Source organism: Drosophila navojoa, chromosome X (genome assembly GCF_054131105.1).
Source record: "Drosophila navojoa isolate 15081-1374.11 chromosome X, UAZ_NAV_1.0, whole genome shotgun sequence".
In the NCBI taxonomy this organism is placed as follows: domain Eukaryota; kingdom Metazoa; phylum Arthropoda; class Insecta; order Diptera; family Drosophilidae; genus Drosophila; species Drosophila navojoa.
Genome location: NC_142895.1, coordinates 7,595,644 through 7,613,265, shown reverse-complemented (window position 1 = coordinate 7,613,265; position 17,622 = coordinate 7,595,644). Strand labels below are relative to the sequence as shown.

Here is a 17,622-nt window from a genome sequence, read left to right as displayed (position 1 = left end):
CCCTGTCTCTATAAGTATGACCTTTCCTCTCACTCTATTTTTATTAGTATATGCCTTCCTCTCGCTCTCTCTAGCATATGCTTTCTCTTTAAGTATATTTATCCTTCTGTCTCTGTCCCTCTAAACATATCCTCCCTCTCAGTATATCTATCTCTTTCTAGTACGTGCGTGATATTTTAAGCAGATTGCCTTAAAATCCACTTGGCTCTCTAGAAATTTAGTTTCAGAAACCGAATCACTGAACCCATATTGTAAAACATATATATAATTTCTTTTTTTTTTTTCATTAATTTTTATTTGTATGTATCTATTACAATTATGTTTTTGTTTTTGTTTTTTGTTTGTAAAATTAGATTACATATACATATTATAATATGCTAGAGTCAAAACGAGTGATAAAATGCTACAGTTTGTAACAAGTTCTGAAATCGGAAATCAATGGACAAATGACTTGAATGCATGATCTGCATTGTGGTTGTTTTGCTTGCTGCTGTGGTTGTGGTTGTTGTTGTTGTTGTAGTTGTTGCAGTTGTTGTAGTTGTTGTTTTGACTGGTGAGGGGGTAAGGGAGTTGGGTAGGGAAGAGAGAGTGGGGCGTAATATAAAAGTACATTTAAAATTGAGTACTTGCTATGTTGTATAATTAATACGTAAGTTAGAAAAAATAGTTTTGCATGGCATGCAGCATCCTTAATATGGTCTGGAGCGCATGCCACCCTCGTTACGCATGGCGCCACCATCACGACGGCCACCGCCGCCGCCACCTCCGCGACCGCGTCCACCGCCGCCGCCGCCTCCGCCGCCACCACCATTATCATTGCCGTAACGTGAGTATCCACCGCCACCTCCGCCGCCGCCACCACTGCCTCTGTCTCTGTTTTGGTAGCCACCGCCGGAGCCGCGATCATTGCCACGATCATTCATATTGCCATAGCCGCCGCCGCCACCACCGCCGCCGCCGCCGCCACCTCCTCCATAACCACTATTGCCACCAGAGTTGCCGTCATCATCACCCTTTGGTGTTTTGCAGCTAAAATAAAGGGATTTCATTGAGTCCATGATGCAATGCGTCATGTTTAACGTCGTCTTACCGATTGCACTCGTTGCGCCAAGCAAAGTTTGTGTTGTTGCAGCTGCTGCATTTCCAATCTCCATCACGAGGCTGGACATTACCACCAGCACCGCCGCCACCGCCACCGCCGCCGCCGAAACGACCGCCACCACGGCCACCGCCGCCGCCGCCGCCACGATCGAAGTCACCGCCGCCGCCGCCTCCACCGCGATCGAAACGACCGCCGCCGCCGCCACCACCGCGATTGCGTCCACCGAAACCGCCGCGACCACCGCCACCGCCGCCTTTGCTCCAGTTGTTCTGACGCTGGGCCAGCGAGACTTTGATTTGGGCACCATTGAAATCGTTGCCATCGAACCACTGAATGGCCGACTGAGCCGCATTCACATCATCATATGTGACAGTGGCCTCGCCCTTCGAGGTGCCCGTCTCCTTGTTCTTGTACAGCCAAATCTTTGGCTTCATGGTGCGCTTGTCCTTCTGCAAGCGGTAACCAACAATGATTAGGTATTTACAATGCTAAGCATATGCCGTCTTCACTTGCCTTTATGATGCCAATGGCTCCGAAATGGGTCTCAATGTCCTGCTCAGTGGTGGATGGATCCATGCCCGATACGAAAATTGTATCTTCCTGTGTGATCATATCGTTGCCTCCACCACCACCGCCGCCGCCGCCGCCGCCTCCGCTGTTATTGTTACCACCATATCCTCCTACAAAACGAAAAATTGCATTAGAAAGGCCGACAAACGACAGACAAGTTTAGAAGTTGAGAAACGGATGAAAAACCCTTAGATCGATCGAAGTGTGGAACTGCTGGACACTCGTATCAACATTACACGCATCATATCAATTTTAGGGCAGCAACAGTGCTGTGCACACACTCGCTTAAACTCTATATATAGATATCTAGTTAAGGGTATATATATATATAAATATATGGAGGACAACTCTTGCTCTTCATCTAGATGATAGATAGATAATCTTATAAGGTATTGCTTTGTATTTGAAACCAGAATTTCAACAGAAACACCTCTAGAACTGTAAATATATATATATAAACACCGATTTTCGTTTGTATACCTTTACTTTTACTCGTATTACCTATAGATATTACTTAGGATTGAGCTGCTGTCTCAAACAGATGTGACAAGTCGCTAGGAATATTATATAAATATATGTAAATATATTGACGCAACACAGAACCGTACGTACACTCACTCACACACACACACACACGCACACACACACATACACGTACGCTCTTACACACATTATACCAATAGCCCTATGTATTTCGTAACCAGGATAAATCAGTGATCAGTGACCAGAACCAAGATAAACATAACCCTTGACCCAATCACCCCGGGCCGCATATTGAACTTAATTGTTTAACGTTCGAATATACACACTTAAACACTCAGCTTGGCATAGAAGCTAAACAACTCGAAATGACGAAGCTTTGAACTCATTTTACTTTTGTTATTTTTGATTTTTTGTATTATCCTGTTGTTATTTGGTTTCTTTCGCGTTTTTCTTTTCTTTTTTTTTTTAGACTTAAGTACCAGAAATTTCGAGCGAAATATGTTTACTCTTCTGCTCTCTAGTTTTTTGTATAGTTATTATTAATTTGTTGTTTGATTTGTAGTAAATTAATGTTATACATTACTCGATATGGTTGCAAATTGTTTTGCATTATTTTACCTTTGTTGTAGTTGTCCTTGCTGGCGCCTCCATTTCTAAAAGAGGATATTGAATAACTTATTTAATGTTTTTGGATTTTGATGGTTGTTTTTGTTTTGTTTTTGGATTGGAATGCATTATGATGGAAGTTAACGCCCACGAACGTCTCCGCTAGTATCATCGTACAACAACATGTGACTATATACATACATACGTACATATACACACACATACATGCAGGTATGCATGTGTGCAATGTTAACTAAATCAATTATTTAAACATATAAAAAGGGTTTCATGACCTTTACCAGCGCACTTTGATGCGCATCCAATAATTCGACGATCGAGCGACACTCGAAGTGATCTGGTAAATAATCATCCATTGGAACAGAAATGTCTACAACTTTTAAAAGCTAATTAACTAGTTTTACTTAAATATTGAATACGTCTGTGCCACCCTCGAATTTACATATTACATTTATAATGAGCGGCGTTTGCCTGGATTTAGTCAAAGAAAACGTATTTAGGGCATACAGCTTTATCGGTGCACCGAGGCTTCACTGTAACCATGCAGACAGTTGACGCTTCCCTCGCGCGTCAAATATTTCAAAAATTATATTTTCAAATTACATAGTTCTTATAGATAGCATGATTATAATTTGTTTAAAATCATTTATATTTTTTTATATGACTTGTTTCTTTTTTTTTTAGATATAAATCGTCGTTAATCTATTCTTGGCTCTGCATGGATACATTTTTCATTCATTTTTAAGCATTTCAAATTCCGAAGAACATACATATATGAAACATATCTCGAAATAAACTACATTTGTTTTCATTTTAGAGTAACCAAAATACGAAATTGCTTTCTTCAATATTATATACACATATATAACCCCTATATATCATTCAAATTTACTAAATCAGCTTAAATTATTGGTCGTACACAAAATTTTGCTAGAGCTTTGCTTTTTCTTTTTATAGGAATTGCATAATAATAGAAAAGCACACAAATTTACAAGAATTATTTTAGCTACTTATCTCTAAAATCATTAAAGCTTAACATACCAATAGTTAGAAACATGTACATATATTTATTATAACTATATTGATTGTGACTGTGATTAAGCATTGATTACACACAAATTGTGATATTCAAATACTAAGCGAATAAATATATATACATATATATAAATATATATATATACTTACACATTATATTTGTAAACCAAATCTTAACATAAAACATGTACGTATTCAATATAAACTACTTTATACTTATTTTGTATTATCCAAAAAGCGCGCAAATATGACAACTTTCCAGTTACGATCTAATTTGAATGTGACAATCGATAAATCAACAATTGATTGCTGCGACTACGACTAGGTTTAAAAGTGTGCTCAACATGGCAAGTGTTATACGACCACCCCTTCGTGTATAACAGTTGTGATTTAAACGGCTTCAACTATTACAAATGCCAGTGATTAATTCCATCAATATTTTGCTTAAAGGCTTAAAGTATAACGCAGTTTTAGATGAATGATCTATACGAAATATGCAGAATGTGTGCTCAAATAATGAATTATTTGCCGGTTTCAAAAAGGGAGAGCGAGTGAGAGTGCGGCAATTTCCGAACGTATGAGAGAGCGAGTAAAATCGATCCCATTCAATATGCTGGAAGGCATCCGTCTCAACAATTCGGGAGAGAATATTTGTAAATCATGTTACAAGCCGCATCGAGCAAATCAACCTTTTCGTTCACCATTTAATTTAGCTTTAGATCAAAGCATTTCATATAGATAGTATCATTAAATGTTATTATATATCAGTAGTACGTATACATTCAGATAGACCATTCGAGGATCAATTCAGATTTGTAAATCACTCTCCTCATCGCTCTGTAATTATCAATTAACGATCTGTACACAATGTAGGTGATGGCATTTTAAGCTTTGGAACATCTTGCATATACAACCATACATTAATTATATATCTATATACATATATGTATATGGGGAAACCATTTTGATTCGTTTTCATTATATTTGTACTTAGTACTTTTAATTTCAACTTGGACACATAATTCATTTCATTAGTGAAGACCAAATGTACATCATTATAGTTCAATGTGCGTTCGAATAAAATAAATAATAATTTTTCTTTCATGTTAGATACCAGCTTGATTCTAAATGTCCTTGCATTATCTAGTTTAACACGATAATACGAGTTTTTTAATTTTGTATGCGACATGGCCTTTAAAATATGTATATATAAATAACAATATTTGCTCTACTTTATTACGATAAACTCACAAGGATACTTTCTCTCTGTGCTTCTTCTTGGCCAATTCATTTAAAGTCCAATTTGTGAAAAAAAATTTCATATTATTTGCAAAATTTGGTTAGTTTTACTTTTTTTTTTTCTTACGATATTTTCGTATTCGTATGTATGCTCGATTTTTAATTTTTATTATTATTATTCTTTTTTTTGGTCTTTTGGAATTCTTATTTGGCAACACACTCTGAATTTGTAATACTCGTAGCCACATTGTACACTATCCCCATTGTATTTTAGTAGAATCATAATAATAATAACATACCCGTAAGAATTTCCTCTATCGTTCCATGATCCACCGCCACCGCCGCCGCCGCTGCTGCCACCGCCACCACGATGGCCTGAATCATAACCTTAAAGAAAAATATTGTTGTTTTGCTGCAAGCTATTTGGATTAAATTTTCGAATAGTACTTACCTCCGCCTGGCTTGTTATAGTTTGGAGGGGGCTCGTTATAGTTACCACTTTTATTTGGCATTTGCTGGTAATTTGGCGGAGGAACAGCAAAATTATTATACTGCCCGGCTCCACCGCCGCCGCCGCCGCCGCCACCACCACCACCATAACCGCCACCTGAAAAATTGCACATTCAATATTCTCCTTCAACTTCAACGCCGTATTTTGCTATTGCCCACTTACGATCCATAACTAAAACACGAATAAGTTTATTGCTTTTTTGTGGGAAAAAAAATTTAACTTCTCTAAAACTTTCTTCACTTCCTTGCTTTTCGTTTTCCCAACACCAGCGTCAGTCGAAAATTCGACTTGACTTTTTATTGTAAAAATGGCGTGTGAATCTAGGGACGTAAGAAATGTATTTATCGCCTATCCGTCAAACAATCGAAAACAAAATGAATACCTACTCGATTGACTGGAGCCAAGGTAGCAACGATTACTTTGGTATTGAAATAAATATTAGATCAAATTAAGCATTTATTTTTTTGTATGCCTAGGACGACTACTGAGCAAGTTTTTCAAATTGAATAATTTAGTTTGTAAATAGATTTTTACTGAAAATATTGATATATATTGTTCAAATATTGAAACCGAGGTAGGTATGAAATTCTTTTTTGAGTGTTTCTCAATACTGATTTTGATAATGCAACCCTGCGATGATTGTTTATATTCATAATAATGAAACATTTGGTGTTTACGTGGAATACACCCAATGCACTTTCTTATCCTTTTAAGCATAAATATCCCAAACTAAAGCAGAATGATTGAAATAACAGATCTCCAAAGTATGTTGGACAATAAGTTATATTCGTTATTGGCATATTAACACAGCTCATATTAATTATTGCACACTATTTGCAGAAATTGGAATCGGCTTGGCTGGCTTCGGCATATCGTTTTTATTTCTTGGCATGTTGCTTTTATTTGACAAGGGCTTGCTCGCCATTGGCAATGTGCGTGAGATGGCTATATTGCATATATAAGAAGTCTATGGCATGGATATTATAGCGATTGCATTTCTATTACAGATTCTCTTCATATCCGGCCTTGGCTGCGTCATTGGCGTTGAGCGAACTCTACGCTTTTTCTTCCAGCGCCACAAAGTCAAAGGAACAACAGCTTTTTTTGGTGGAATTGTAATCGTGTTGCTTGGATTCCCCATAATTGGCATGATCATCGAATCCTATGGATTTTTCGCATTATTCAGGTTCGTACCCGAACACCCAAATGAACCCTGTCGAAGCACGTGCTAATTAATGTTTCCCTCTTTCAGTGGCTTCTTCCCTGTAGCTATAAATTTCCTCGGCCGTGTGCCCATATTAGGATCATTATTCAATCTACCGTTTATGCAAAAGGTAAGATAAACCGGACTAACGTCACATAAGTTCACATTCCAAGCACAGTTCCAAGTGCGGCCGGAACAAACTCGCCAGTATTATATAGGACAAAATTTCGGTATAATCGCTAGCAATCGAATCGCTCTGAAGCCCCACATCTGCATCCAAATTACATTTTACTTAATACCTATAAATAAATTGTTACATCGAATTCGCCCATAGCTATCAATGAATGAATGAATTCTTCTCAGAATAGCTTTAATTTGAATCTAATCTATGTATTTTCCAACATTTACAAATCCGCACAATGAGAAGAATTTTAGTGATTCTTGTTCCAATCCTCACGCTCTTCGCGCTCCTTCTGCACCTCCTTCAGATAGGGTTCCAAGTACTTGACATCTTCCTCATACTTTGTCCACTGCTCCTTAGGCAAAATGGTCTTGGTCATGGACAAGTGCAAGGCACGAATTATGCGATAGTTGCGCTCATCGTATAGTTTGCGTGGAAGGCGGCGGATTGCTTCCGCGACATCTTCGTTCTCATAGAGACAATCGTCACGGTGCAGACCTTAAATGACATTATTTATGAAACATTCAAATAAGTTGTGGCGTCCAATTCGCGCTTACCGTATTGGTTGAATCCGGAGAGATTGTAGGCCCATTTTCCCAAGTTAGCTGAAATGTAGAATTGCAGAGTTTGTGTTACAAATTTACGTAATCAGCCAAATGCGCAGCGGTTAATGTTGCGCTTTTTATGATTTCGCAATATAATGGTTAGTGGAATGAGTGAATACTTACAGAAAACCAAAGGTCCCTTCCTAGCAATATAGTTGCTCATGATTAATAATAAATCGTAATTTTAGGAAGTCGTTCGCTTGACTCTAGTTTCCCTTTATTTTAGGTATGACAGCTGACAGACTGGTGATGGCAATCACCTTAAAAAAATATATATCGATATGCTTTGCTTTACAATCGAAACACTCAAATGTCAGTGCTGTACACCCAACTAAATTGTCAGAATCGGCCAGCAGAAGTTCAAATGAAAAAATATCGTTAGATTTAATAATTAATTCAAATTGTGAAAAGCATCTGATTCTTCTTTCATTAAATTTATATTCCAGATTGTTCAAAAACTTGGTGGTGATGGAAATCGGACAACTGTATAAAATTAAACCTTATTTAGGAAGTATTTGAAATTATACAATAATATTGTATAAATTAAATAAATTCGTTGTTGTGTAAATCCTTTTGTTAAACGCCCAAAATATATGTAAATACATATATATTCCTAAGTATTTATTATGGTATGCATATATATTATTATTTTTGTTTTTTTTTTTTTGTTAAACATTCGCAATCATTCAGAAAGAATAATAAACTGAAAATGATAGCCATAATTGAGCAAGTTTAAAGAGTTTATATAACGTTGCTATCATTCTTATTTAAAGGCTTTAATATTAAGGCGCAATTGTTGCCAGCGGAACGAGCAGACAGACATTAATATCTTCCGTCTCTTTCTGCATCATGTGCCTAAAGAGCCCGCACTCCACGCTGAGCTTTAACGCTTATATAGAACGAAATATTGAAAAAGGGATATTCGCTAATTGAAAAGTGGGATTAGACTAGAATGTACCATGTGCTTTACACCTTGTACGTTTCCCCACTGCAACGATGCATTTATGTACAGGTGATTTTGGGTTTGAAATATATATACATAACTATACATACATAGAAGTATATATACATTGTATTATATAGCTAGAGAATGAGAGAACTTATAGGGTATAGATGCATCAATATGAAAACTAAATATTTATGTTTATTTATTTATGACTACAAAATATCAATATACAAATTAAAGAACATATACAAATTCATTATATATATGTATATATATATGTGTGTATATATGCATAGACTACGGCTGATATGGCCACGGCACTAATTAATGAAGTTTTGTGAACACATCATTTTCTCTATATACATCTGTATACACCAAATACGCATGCATATATGTATGTATGTATGTATGTATATACTATGTATAATTGTACATATATAGTATATCAATGCTAGCCATAGTTTATACAATAGAATAGATACATGTATATATATGTATATATACACACACACACACATATATATATACACATATACATATACATATACATATATATCAATATATATAAGTACATCACTGGGGTTGGACACAAAACTGTGTGTATTTCGTTTCAATATTATTATTTGCATATTGCTGGGAAAAAATCATTTATTGTTCTTTGATGCAGTCAACGATAAGAACTCATCCTTGCGAGCCAAATATTCATTGTAACGAAGAAATGCATAGCTGTATAAGGATTAAGAAAATGATTATCATATGTATGCAGATGTATGTATATCATTTGTCTTACCCAACATAATCAAAGTCAATTGTGGAATGCTCAGCTTGTAGTAGAGACCAAACTGTCCAGAAAATGTGGGCAGCCAAGGCGAATTGATTCACTTGGACAAAGAGTCGATCGACCTCCTCATTTTGGATATTATTCCGCTGCAGATAGCACTCGAGATAGACGCGCAGCCATTCGAGCTGAAATTCGCGTTTCGGATAACGTGTATAGTCGACCTCATCGACGCCGCACATTTCCGCAAAATGATTGCCAATATCGAAGGCCTGGAAATTGTAGTCGGCGTACTCGTAGTCGATAAAGTTAACAGCATTCTTTGATTTCGTATAGACGACATTGCCCAATAACAGGTCGTTGTGTGAGAAAACAATTGGACTCTCTAGTGCCTCCAAGTATTTGTACAAGTTATTGAACTCCTCACGCAGTCGTCCGATAGGTAAAAACGTTCCTTTCACTCTGGCAGGGCAAACATGAAAAACAAAAGATTTCTTATAGAAATATTGGGATATCATATCGTATTTGATGCATACCTTTTGTGTTTTTCAGCATCACTAAATCGTTCAGGTACTAAGTCCAGAAAGCTTTGCGTCTTCTTCCATATCATTGGCGTCGGTTGGCCATCCACATTCGCCTTCCTAACCACACGATGCATCTCGGCCATGCGGCGAGCGACCAATGGCCAAATATCTGGGCATAGCACACTTTCTGTATTTAAGGTAATGCCAGGTACATATTCGTAGACGAGCCCATTTTTGAATGTCGCATAGAGGGATGGCGCCAAGCCGTACGTGTGCAGTAATTGAAAATTTTGCGTTTCAGCTTTCCGATCGATCAGTAGGTCCGTCTTATTACCATAAACACGGACAAGCACTACGTTATCGGAGTATTGTATAGGTAATTGTAGATCATTCTGTTGCTCCGTTGTCTCGCCATCAATTGTCGTAAATTCATCGGATAGGATAACCGGATCCTCCGATTGTACTGGCAAAATTCTCGTCGCATTATTGATTGATAAATAGGATTCGTCATTGTCGTTGCCCAATTTGGAGCAATTGTGAAAACAGCCGACTAGCTTATTTGTTATGCCATCTGTAAATTTCTGTAAAGACCAAATGGAAAGCGATAAAATGAGTAAATAACAAGAGATAATCTAAAAGAGTGTTTACACTATATATGTATGTATACTAAAGATTACAGTGTAATTGCAAAAATATTGATCTAACTTTTTGGAACGTAATTTGTACACTGCACTCGAGGATTAATGGGTATATTATAGTTGTGTGAAGTATATCTTATGCAGGTATGTATAGTAAAAGTAAGTATATAATATCTTTGCACTATTTCTATAGTGGAAAGTAAGTAATGAAGTTGATCAGGTTTACTGATCATCATTATCATTAGAGTTTATAGGGAGTATATTCGCTGATATGGTAGAGATCTCTGTAATGTCAGAGGCAATACGAGTTGCTAGGTTGAGAGTGAGCTTGATTGATAAGGGATTGAGTTAAGACGAGCTCAACAATTTTGACTATATATAGTCTCTCTATAGAGAGGGCCGTTCCTTGGCTTACGGTCATGCTTCATAGAAACTTATTATGACAAAGCTTTACTACTTCCACTTCAACTTAACGATATATAAGAATAGTCATCCCCGTTACTCAGCAAAAATGCGAGTATATTTGTTTTGTGTCATGTGCTTTATGACTGTGAAAGCATTTCAAGAGTTGTGTACTTCAAATGCGAATTATATTATACATACATATATGCTCATTATATATAGCTTATCTATTAGTTAAGGAAAATCCTATTAGAACTAGACCAATCGAGTTAGACAGCTGGAGTCTAACGCGTGACGACCTCATAAATTAGCTATTACTATAAATTGTAGGTACGTCAACCTCTATTATCGAAAATGTTATTGACACTAGACAGTTGTTGTAATATAAAACTTCTTATACACTTATGTTTACTTCAACTGAAATCTTATATTATTTATTTCATATGCCAACTGGCTCGCTCCTTAAATAATAGAGTTTAAATATATATATTTAGGCACTCTGGTACACCTATTTTAGCTAAAAATAATTAGTATATATAGCTTTGCGCCTTGGGCATATTTCCCACAGCTTCAGTGCTATGAATGCCAAGTTTGACCTGTTTTCAAATTGTATAAAGCGCCCCCTTTAAGGGCGTGGCGAATCCAAATTTAGCCACATGAACGAGTATTAGACAGTTGGCTATGCTCGACTGAGAGCGTCATTACTTCTGCGCACAGTTGTGAACTAAATACACATTTAAATATACATATACATATGTATGTATATATGTACATCATATATGTATGTGTATATATTTTGACATGGCCTCAAACTGTTTGCTGTAATTTTTTTTTACATTTAACCTTATATACACTGAAGAAAAGTAATATGAACTTGCTAACTAACAAAGTTGTTAATTGATTTACAAATAGATTAAAAAATTCCTAAGCTAAAGTCATATATAGCAAGTTCCGATAGCTGTGTGTGTGTGTGTATACATGGGGTATTTTATTTTATAGGTCGTCCAGTATTTCATGCTCAAAGTCTGAATTTGATTTGTAGTATATTTACAGTTAATCTAGCTAAGCATCAGCCATGTTTTTGAATGCTTAAAACAGATTTTAAGACACTCACACACACATACACATGAGTGTATTAGTAATCAAACTTGATAAACTTTGTGACTTTTGAAATAATGAATCGCGCGGTCTCATACAAATACTTCGGCAGTTGCTCATTAAAACTATATTATATACACACACTCACACACACACACATACACATGTACATTAATAAAGCCATGTGCTTATGGGGGTCCAGACGTAATCGTTTTGATAAGCCTTCAGTCCAAAGCGAACAATTTTTAATGAAATTCTTGTGATTTAAGTGCCAGCTGTGTGTTTGTGTGTGTGTGTGTGTGTGTGTGTGTGTGTGTGTCTGTTTGTGCTATCATCACATAGTGTACTATCAACATTAATAAATTCATAAACTGATATGCTATACAGCCAGGCTAAGCCTCACGTATATCGCGTATACGCAGACGTATACGCATTCTGAGCTTCGCATTAAATTAAATCTAATTTGGAGCAACGCAATTAGCAGCACTAACTAACAATAATAATAGTTAAACTGGTTTGCTTCAATTACTAAATAAATACAGTGGAAAACTATTAAGCACGAAGTGCGAGGCTAGAAACTAATTTATATTTATGCACAAATAATAGTTCAACGATTCAGCTGATTCTGTTAAACAACAGTCAAGCTGTCACGCTTTTTAAATTTATCATAAACAAATATATTTATATATATGTGCCTTTTGTGTCTAGATGCATATTGTGCAATATATAGACTTACATATATGTATGTGTATATATTTACAATTGTGTGCTATACTCATACAAAAATACGTGTGGGAAGTTGTTATTGAGTCGCGATTTAACGAGCAAATAATAACTAACTAATGAGTTATTGAAACCTCGTGCTATGCATAATAATAACAATATAATCGTTGAACGCGTTTTGCACACAAAAAACACCTTACAAATTACAGCTGTGTATATATATGGATATATATATATATAGAAATACATATTACCTAAACAGTTGTCCTCATGAAAATAATGTCGCTGCACTACACAGCAAATACATACAAATATATACATATATACCCATTGAAAGGGTCATTTTTTGCAATTGGAAAATTAAAAATTCAACACTGATTGGTGTAGAAAGCAAAGCAGAATTACAAAAATTAACGGTTCTTTCGTTGAGAATACATTTGGGTTTTATATCCTAAGCTAATGGAAAAGGTCGAAATTGGGTTTTGTTTTATTTCCAGATGAACAACAAAGATTGAGAGAGAAACCGGTTCACTTTAAATGTGTTTCAATATTATTTTTTGACTAAATTCTATTTACTATTATTTTCATTACTGCAACTTTTAATAGATCTATAATAAATAACACATACGTACATGCTATATTTTTCATAATTTTAGGATAATTCGCAGATAGTTTGTGAATGTCAAATGTGGGATTTACCAAAAGGCGTAGCTCCAAATGAATATATACATACATATATACATAAAGATGTGTTAAAGATCCATTTAATACTATATGGTCTATTTTTCTTCATTTACTTTTTTTATATACAAATTAAATTACATCAATTAAGAGTGCTCTAGTGGAAGCTACTCGAGTACAAGATCTCTTCAACCCTTTGAAGAACTGAAAACTAATTGTGAAATCGATTCGTTCAGCCATACGAACAGACGCATACTCAATAAATATACCTCTGCCTGTTAGGTAAATTTAAATTTATGAAGGATTATATATCTTAAAGGAACTTTCTTTCTATTTAAAATTAGTTTAAAGCTATATATAGAAATTATACACATATATAATATTCTCTTCGCTGGTTTTTATTTTACTCTTAGAATATATATATTCACACATGCATAAAAGAATTACCTTAAAGTCAACGTGATTGAGGTCCCAGTTAGGTCGTATTACTTTCAGTATATCCTTAGCACCTTGTATAACATCGGCTTCTTCCACAAATATCGGCACGAATGGCACAACCGTATCTTTCGCTATGCTTCGTGTGCTATTATCCTCCTGCTTGGCTGGTCGTCTATCAATATCACCCGTGTTGTTCTGTTGTTGTTGTTGTTGTTCGCTTGAATATGTTATCGAATTGGAGTTGGAGTTGGAGTTCGGATTCGGATTGGTGTTCGAATTTGAATTCAAATTGATTTGATTCGATTGCTGCTGTTTGACCGCTTGACGAACTAAAGATAAAGAATCTTTCATCACTTTAGGGTTGCCGCCACTTGTTGAAATCTGTCCTGTGTAACTGTTGCTCTTCGTTTCTGTGCCCATTCTATTGTATTATATGTGAAATACGGAGAGTGTCAGGTCGGGTCAACACACGCACATACACACACACACACACACATAGACAGTAAAGTAAAAGGAAAGGGCAGAAAATTGGTAAATTTTTGAAAAACTAAATGAGAAAATCTACAGATCAATATACATATTATACATTCTAAATTTCTATATACAATTTTTAATTTTGTCTTATTTATAATATATACTTTTTTATATTTACAAGATATTTTATTTATTTCATTATGATTTTGATATATTTTGATGCGCTTGCTTGAAATCTTGAGATCTTGTTATCTAAGGGGAGGAGAGTTATACATGACTGAATCAGAGTTTCGATTAACAAGTGTAAATCCTAATGGAATTCAACCAAAGTATTTATAAGTATGGGTGTATGTATGTATGTATATGACTCGGTTCGTAATACGGTGTATTGGATGATTGTGACTGTTTGAACTGAACAGAGATAAGAGGACAGGCCTTTTCCAACCGTCGCGGACCACTTATGCCAAAGATAAGATTGGAGCGTCAGTCTGTGTACACAGGGATACCGATACATATGTATATACACACACACATATAAACATCTACATAATTAGGTGCATTATAAAATTTATATATGTACATATGTATGTAACGAGCGTATAAACAAATTATATTCGAAGTGAAAATAATATATATGTATGTATGTATGTATATTATCTCTATACATTTACATTATGTACATCCATTTTATATGTGTATATTTAATACATGTAAGACATTTATATGCAGCTATATATTGGATTCGATTCGTTTTGATTTTGAGTTCTGTTTTTGTACTTGTTTCTGCTTAACGCATTCTACCAATATATGCGGAAACGCAAATAAAAACTTTTAAGTTAATGCGTGTGTGTCTGTGTGTGTGTGTGTGTGCGTGCATACATATGTATGCCTCAACAGATCTGCATGTATGCATGTATGTACAGAGGCATGTACATATGTATTTATGTACATTTCATAAATAGTACTTGGTTTTTCTTATACTTAATGCGTGTGTAGTGTGTGTGAGGGACTGTGTGTGTGTGAGTGACTGTGTGTGTGTGTGGAGGGGGAGGAAGGGTTGGCAGCCTTTTAACATGGTGCTAAGTGCTTTGAGATTTGAAGGATGCCAAAAATTATCTCGTTCATAATGTTTATGTTATTCGTATGATTTATAAAACAAACATTCAAAAAAAAACGAAAAAAAAAATGATTTATAGAAAAACTAAATAAATAAATAAATTGTGTACCAATATGTCAAGCGTCAACGAATGCAAACGCACACTGAGGTGAATTGTTATTTTACTACACACGTTACCTTCGGGTATTGATTGTTTTTTAAAGAAACACAAAAAGCCGCGAAAACCACACAACTAAATTATTGATTTTAGTCTGATGGTGTTGCTTGGTTTGGAATGACAGGCAAAGGGAATGAAAAGCGAAACAGTGCTGGCGTTTTATTAATTTTAGTTCTTTTTATGTTGTCGTATAGCAGCAGAACTGTTTAATATTCTTGTTCTCGATATTCGCTTTATACAATTCAATTCAATAGTTTCTTTTTTTCTGTTGTATTTTTGGTATTATCGCTTCGGTTTTTTCTTCGGCGCAACTTCCGACTCCGGACAGTGGTAGTAGTAAACTAAGCGAAATTCTCATATGAATTTAGGCGTGCAATCTGCAGCACTGTTGCTGCCAGTGTTCTAAAGCACTTGCTTGCTTGCCTTAGGGATGGGTTTCAATAATATCGTTCAATATGAACTTTGCGCAAAGCTTCAGTTATCGTTGCCAGCCGTTCTCCAAATATCGCCACTGTCAACACTAAATCGAGTTTACCTTTTAAATTCTTTAGAGCCTAAATTAAATGCCTCCGAGGTATTTTGAATTTAATTTAAGATAAAGGGAATATTAAAAAAAATGAATTTTTATGTACAAATTTCTTTTTAGCATTTATATTCCAACAACTTTTTTTGTAGGATTTATATCCCCAAGTATAGTTCTTGTTAGTTTATTATTAATTCACAGCTGGTAGAACATTTCAATACTCGCCTGCTCATTAAGTATATAAAGCTGCGTTTTTGTTTTGAGGACCATGTATTTGATACATATCTTTTAAATATTCGTGTTCCATTGTACACCTTTTTAAATTTTATAAAAATATGAAATTAAAAAGACTTTTTTGTTTTTATTGTAGTTAAAGAATAACACAGGATAATACCAATACCAATGACTTAACATGAAATTGGAATTGGTATTACTTTTTCTGTTTCTTCTTTTCCTGCTCTTCTTCCTTCTCCTTTTCAATGATAGCCACATATTCCAATATGACATCGCGATCCAGCATTTTAAGCGGTTTCCCATTCTCCATGATGGCCACCTCCAAATTATTTTGTCCAGATTGAGCAACCTCGAGTAACGCGCGAATGGCCAGCTTCACGGTGCCATGCTCAGTGCTGACATCCTCCTCACGATAGTTTTTCTCGAAAAACTCACGCACCGTTTTTGCCGAACGTCCGGTGGCATTGGCTTTGTACTCATAGAATATGCCCGATGGTTCGGTTTGAAACAAATGAGCCGACCCATCAGCATCGAAGCCTCCAATTAGACATGATATACCAAACGGACGTCGTCCATTACTTTGGGTGTACTTCTGTTTCAGTTGTGCGATGTATCTGCAAAGCAAAACAAACAGTTTCAGCATTGCATCCTAACTGGTTAAACATCGTGCTTCTTGTACCTGGTTATATATTCAAGTGTAACGGGATCTTCAACATTGAGACGATGGCTCTGGCATTCGACTTGGGCACGATTTATAAGGATGCGTGCATCGGCAGTGAGGCCAGCAAATGCCATTAGTACGTGATGGTCAAGAACGCAAATTTTGCGCACTGTGCGATCTTCCTGCAGCTTGCCGACCGACTTTTTCTCAACACCCAGGACAACGCAGTTGGCTCCACGCACGCCAACCTTTTGTAAAAATTTATGTATAAATTTCAGCATTATTAAAAAAAAAAATAACAAGTTGTTAACATACCGCTGTGGAGCCTTTGCGAACCGCTTCTTGAGCATATTCAACCTGAAGTAAATGACCATCGGGAGAGAAAATAGTAACAGCACGATCGTAACGTGAAGACATCTTTAATTAATTCCTTTTAAACACGCAGCGTAAAGTAACTTAATAAACTTTCAAATAATGCAGTCGGCAAATTTTCGACAGGGCAATGATGATGCTCTTTTGAGGAAAGCCTGACAGAGCCACAGAGTTGCTATGCTCACCAAGATATCGATAGCATATTGGCACCGTTGACAATGACTGGCCACATTTTGTAAAAATTTGCCTTCAGTAATCATACAAAAAACGGGGTGGCAACAGCAAATGAGTAAAGTTGTTAT

General features: G+C 35.8%; 5 protein-coding genes across 7 annotated transcripts; 1 reads left to right on the top strand and 4 right to left on the bottom strand.

Moving 5' to 3' along the window:
* Nucleotides 1–268: 268 nt before the first annotated feature.
* caz (FUS RNA binding protein cabeza) lies at nucleotides 269–5,907 on the bottom strand. The gene is made up of 7 exons (XM_018109061.3): nucleotides 5,727–5,907; nucleotides 5,505–5,660; nucleotides 5,353–5,440; nucleotides 2,774–2,808; nucleotides 1,616–1,782; nucleotides 1,091–1,551; nucleotides 269–1,029 (listed from the first exon to the last, which is right to left on the bottom strand). Exons 1-7 carry the CDS (start codon nucleotides 5,731–5,733, stop codon nucleotides 690–692), a joined length of 1,254 nt encoding a protein of 417 aa, XP_017964550.1. The 5' UTR covers nucleotides 5,734–5,907; the 3' UTR covers nucleotides 269–689.
* Nucleotides 5,908–6,167: 260 nt separating this feature from the next.
* On the top strand, nucleotides 6,168–8,122 carry LOC108656791 (vesicle transport protein GOT1B). Its single transcript, XM_018109066.3, has 5 exons — nucleotides 6,168–6,328; nucleotides 6,405–6,496; nucleotides 6,572–6,750; nucleotides 6,817–6,898; nucleotides 8,001–8,122. Exons 1-5 carry the CDS (start codon nucleotides 6,304–6,306, stop codon nucleotides 8,043–8,045), a joined length of 423 nt encoding a protein of 140 aa, XP_017964555.1. The 5' UTR covers nucleotides 6,168–6,303; the 3' UTR covers nucleotides 8,046–8,122.
* UQCR-14 (Ubiquinol-cytochrome c reductase 14 kDa subunit) lies at nucleotides 7,138–7,835 on the bottom strand. The gene is made up of 3 exons (XM_018109067.3): nucleotides 7,678–7,835; nucleotides 7,507–7,554; nucleotides 7,138–7,447 (listed from the first exon to the last, which is right to left on the bottom strand). The coding sequence occupies exons 1-3, from the start codon at nucleotides 7,715–7,717 to the stop codon at nucleotides 7,200–7,202; spliced, it is 336 nt and encodes a 111-aa protein (XP_017964556.1). The 5' UTR covers nucleotides 7,718–7,835; the 3' UTR covers nucleotides 7,138–7,199.
* A 556-nt stretch (nucleotides 8,123–8,678) lies between the features above and the next one.
* eas (ethanolamine kinase 1) lies at nucleotides 8,679–15,920 on the bottom strand. 3 transcript variants are annotated; one of them, XM_089263734.1, is made up of 5 exons: nucleotides 15,770–15,920; nucleotides 13,792–14,203; nucleotides 9,815–10,383; nucleotides 9,291–9,740; nucleotides 8,679–9,226 (listed from the first exon to the last, which is right to left on the bottom strand). In XM_089263734.1, exons 2-5 carry the CDS (start codon nucleotides 14,200–14,202, stop codon nucleotides 9,145–9,147), a joined length of 1,512 nt encoding a protein of 503 aa, XP_089119860.1. In that variant the 5' UTR covers nucleotide 14,203; nucleotides 15,770–15,920; the 3' UTR covers nucleotides 8,679–9,144. The 3 variants fall into 3 exon arrangements, with proteins under 3 accessions (XP_089119860.1, XP_017964549.1, XP_017964548.1); XM_018109060.3 differs by having other exon boundaries at nucleotides 15,483–15,912; XM_018109059.3 differs by having other exon boundaries at nucleotides 15,551–15,910.
* A 474-nt stretch (nucleotides 15,921–16,394) lies between these two features.
* On the bottom strand, nucleotides 16,395–17,517 carry Prosalpha4 (proteasome alpha4 subunit). Its single transcript, XM_018109065.3, has 3 exons — nucleotides 17,264–17,517; nucleotides 16,967–17,196; nucleotides 16,395–16,901 (listed from the first exon to the last, which is right to left on the bottom strand). Exons 1-3 carry the CDS (start codon nucleotides 17,363–17,365, stop codon nucleotides 16,484–16,486), a joined length of 750 nt encoding a protein of 249 aa, XP_017964554.1. The 5' UTR covers nucleotides 17,366–17,517; the 3' UTR covers nucleotides 16,395–16,483.
* Between the last annotated feature and the right edge of the window lie 105 nt (nucleotides 17,518–17,622).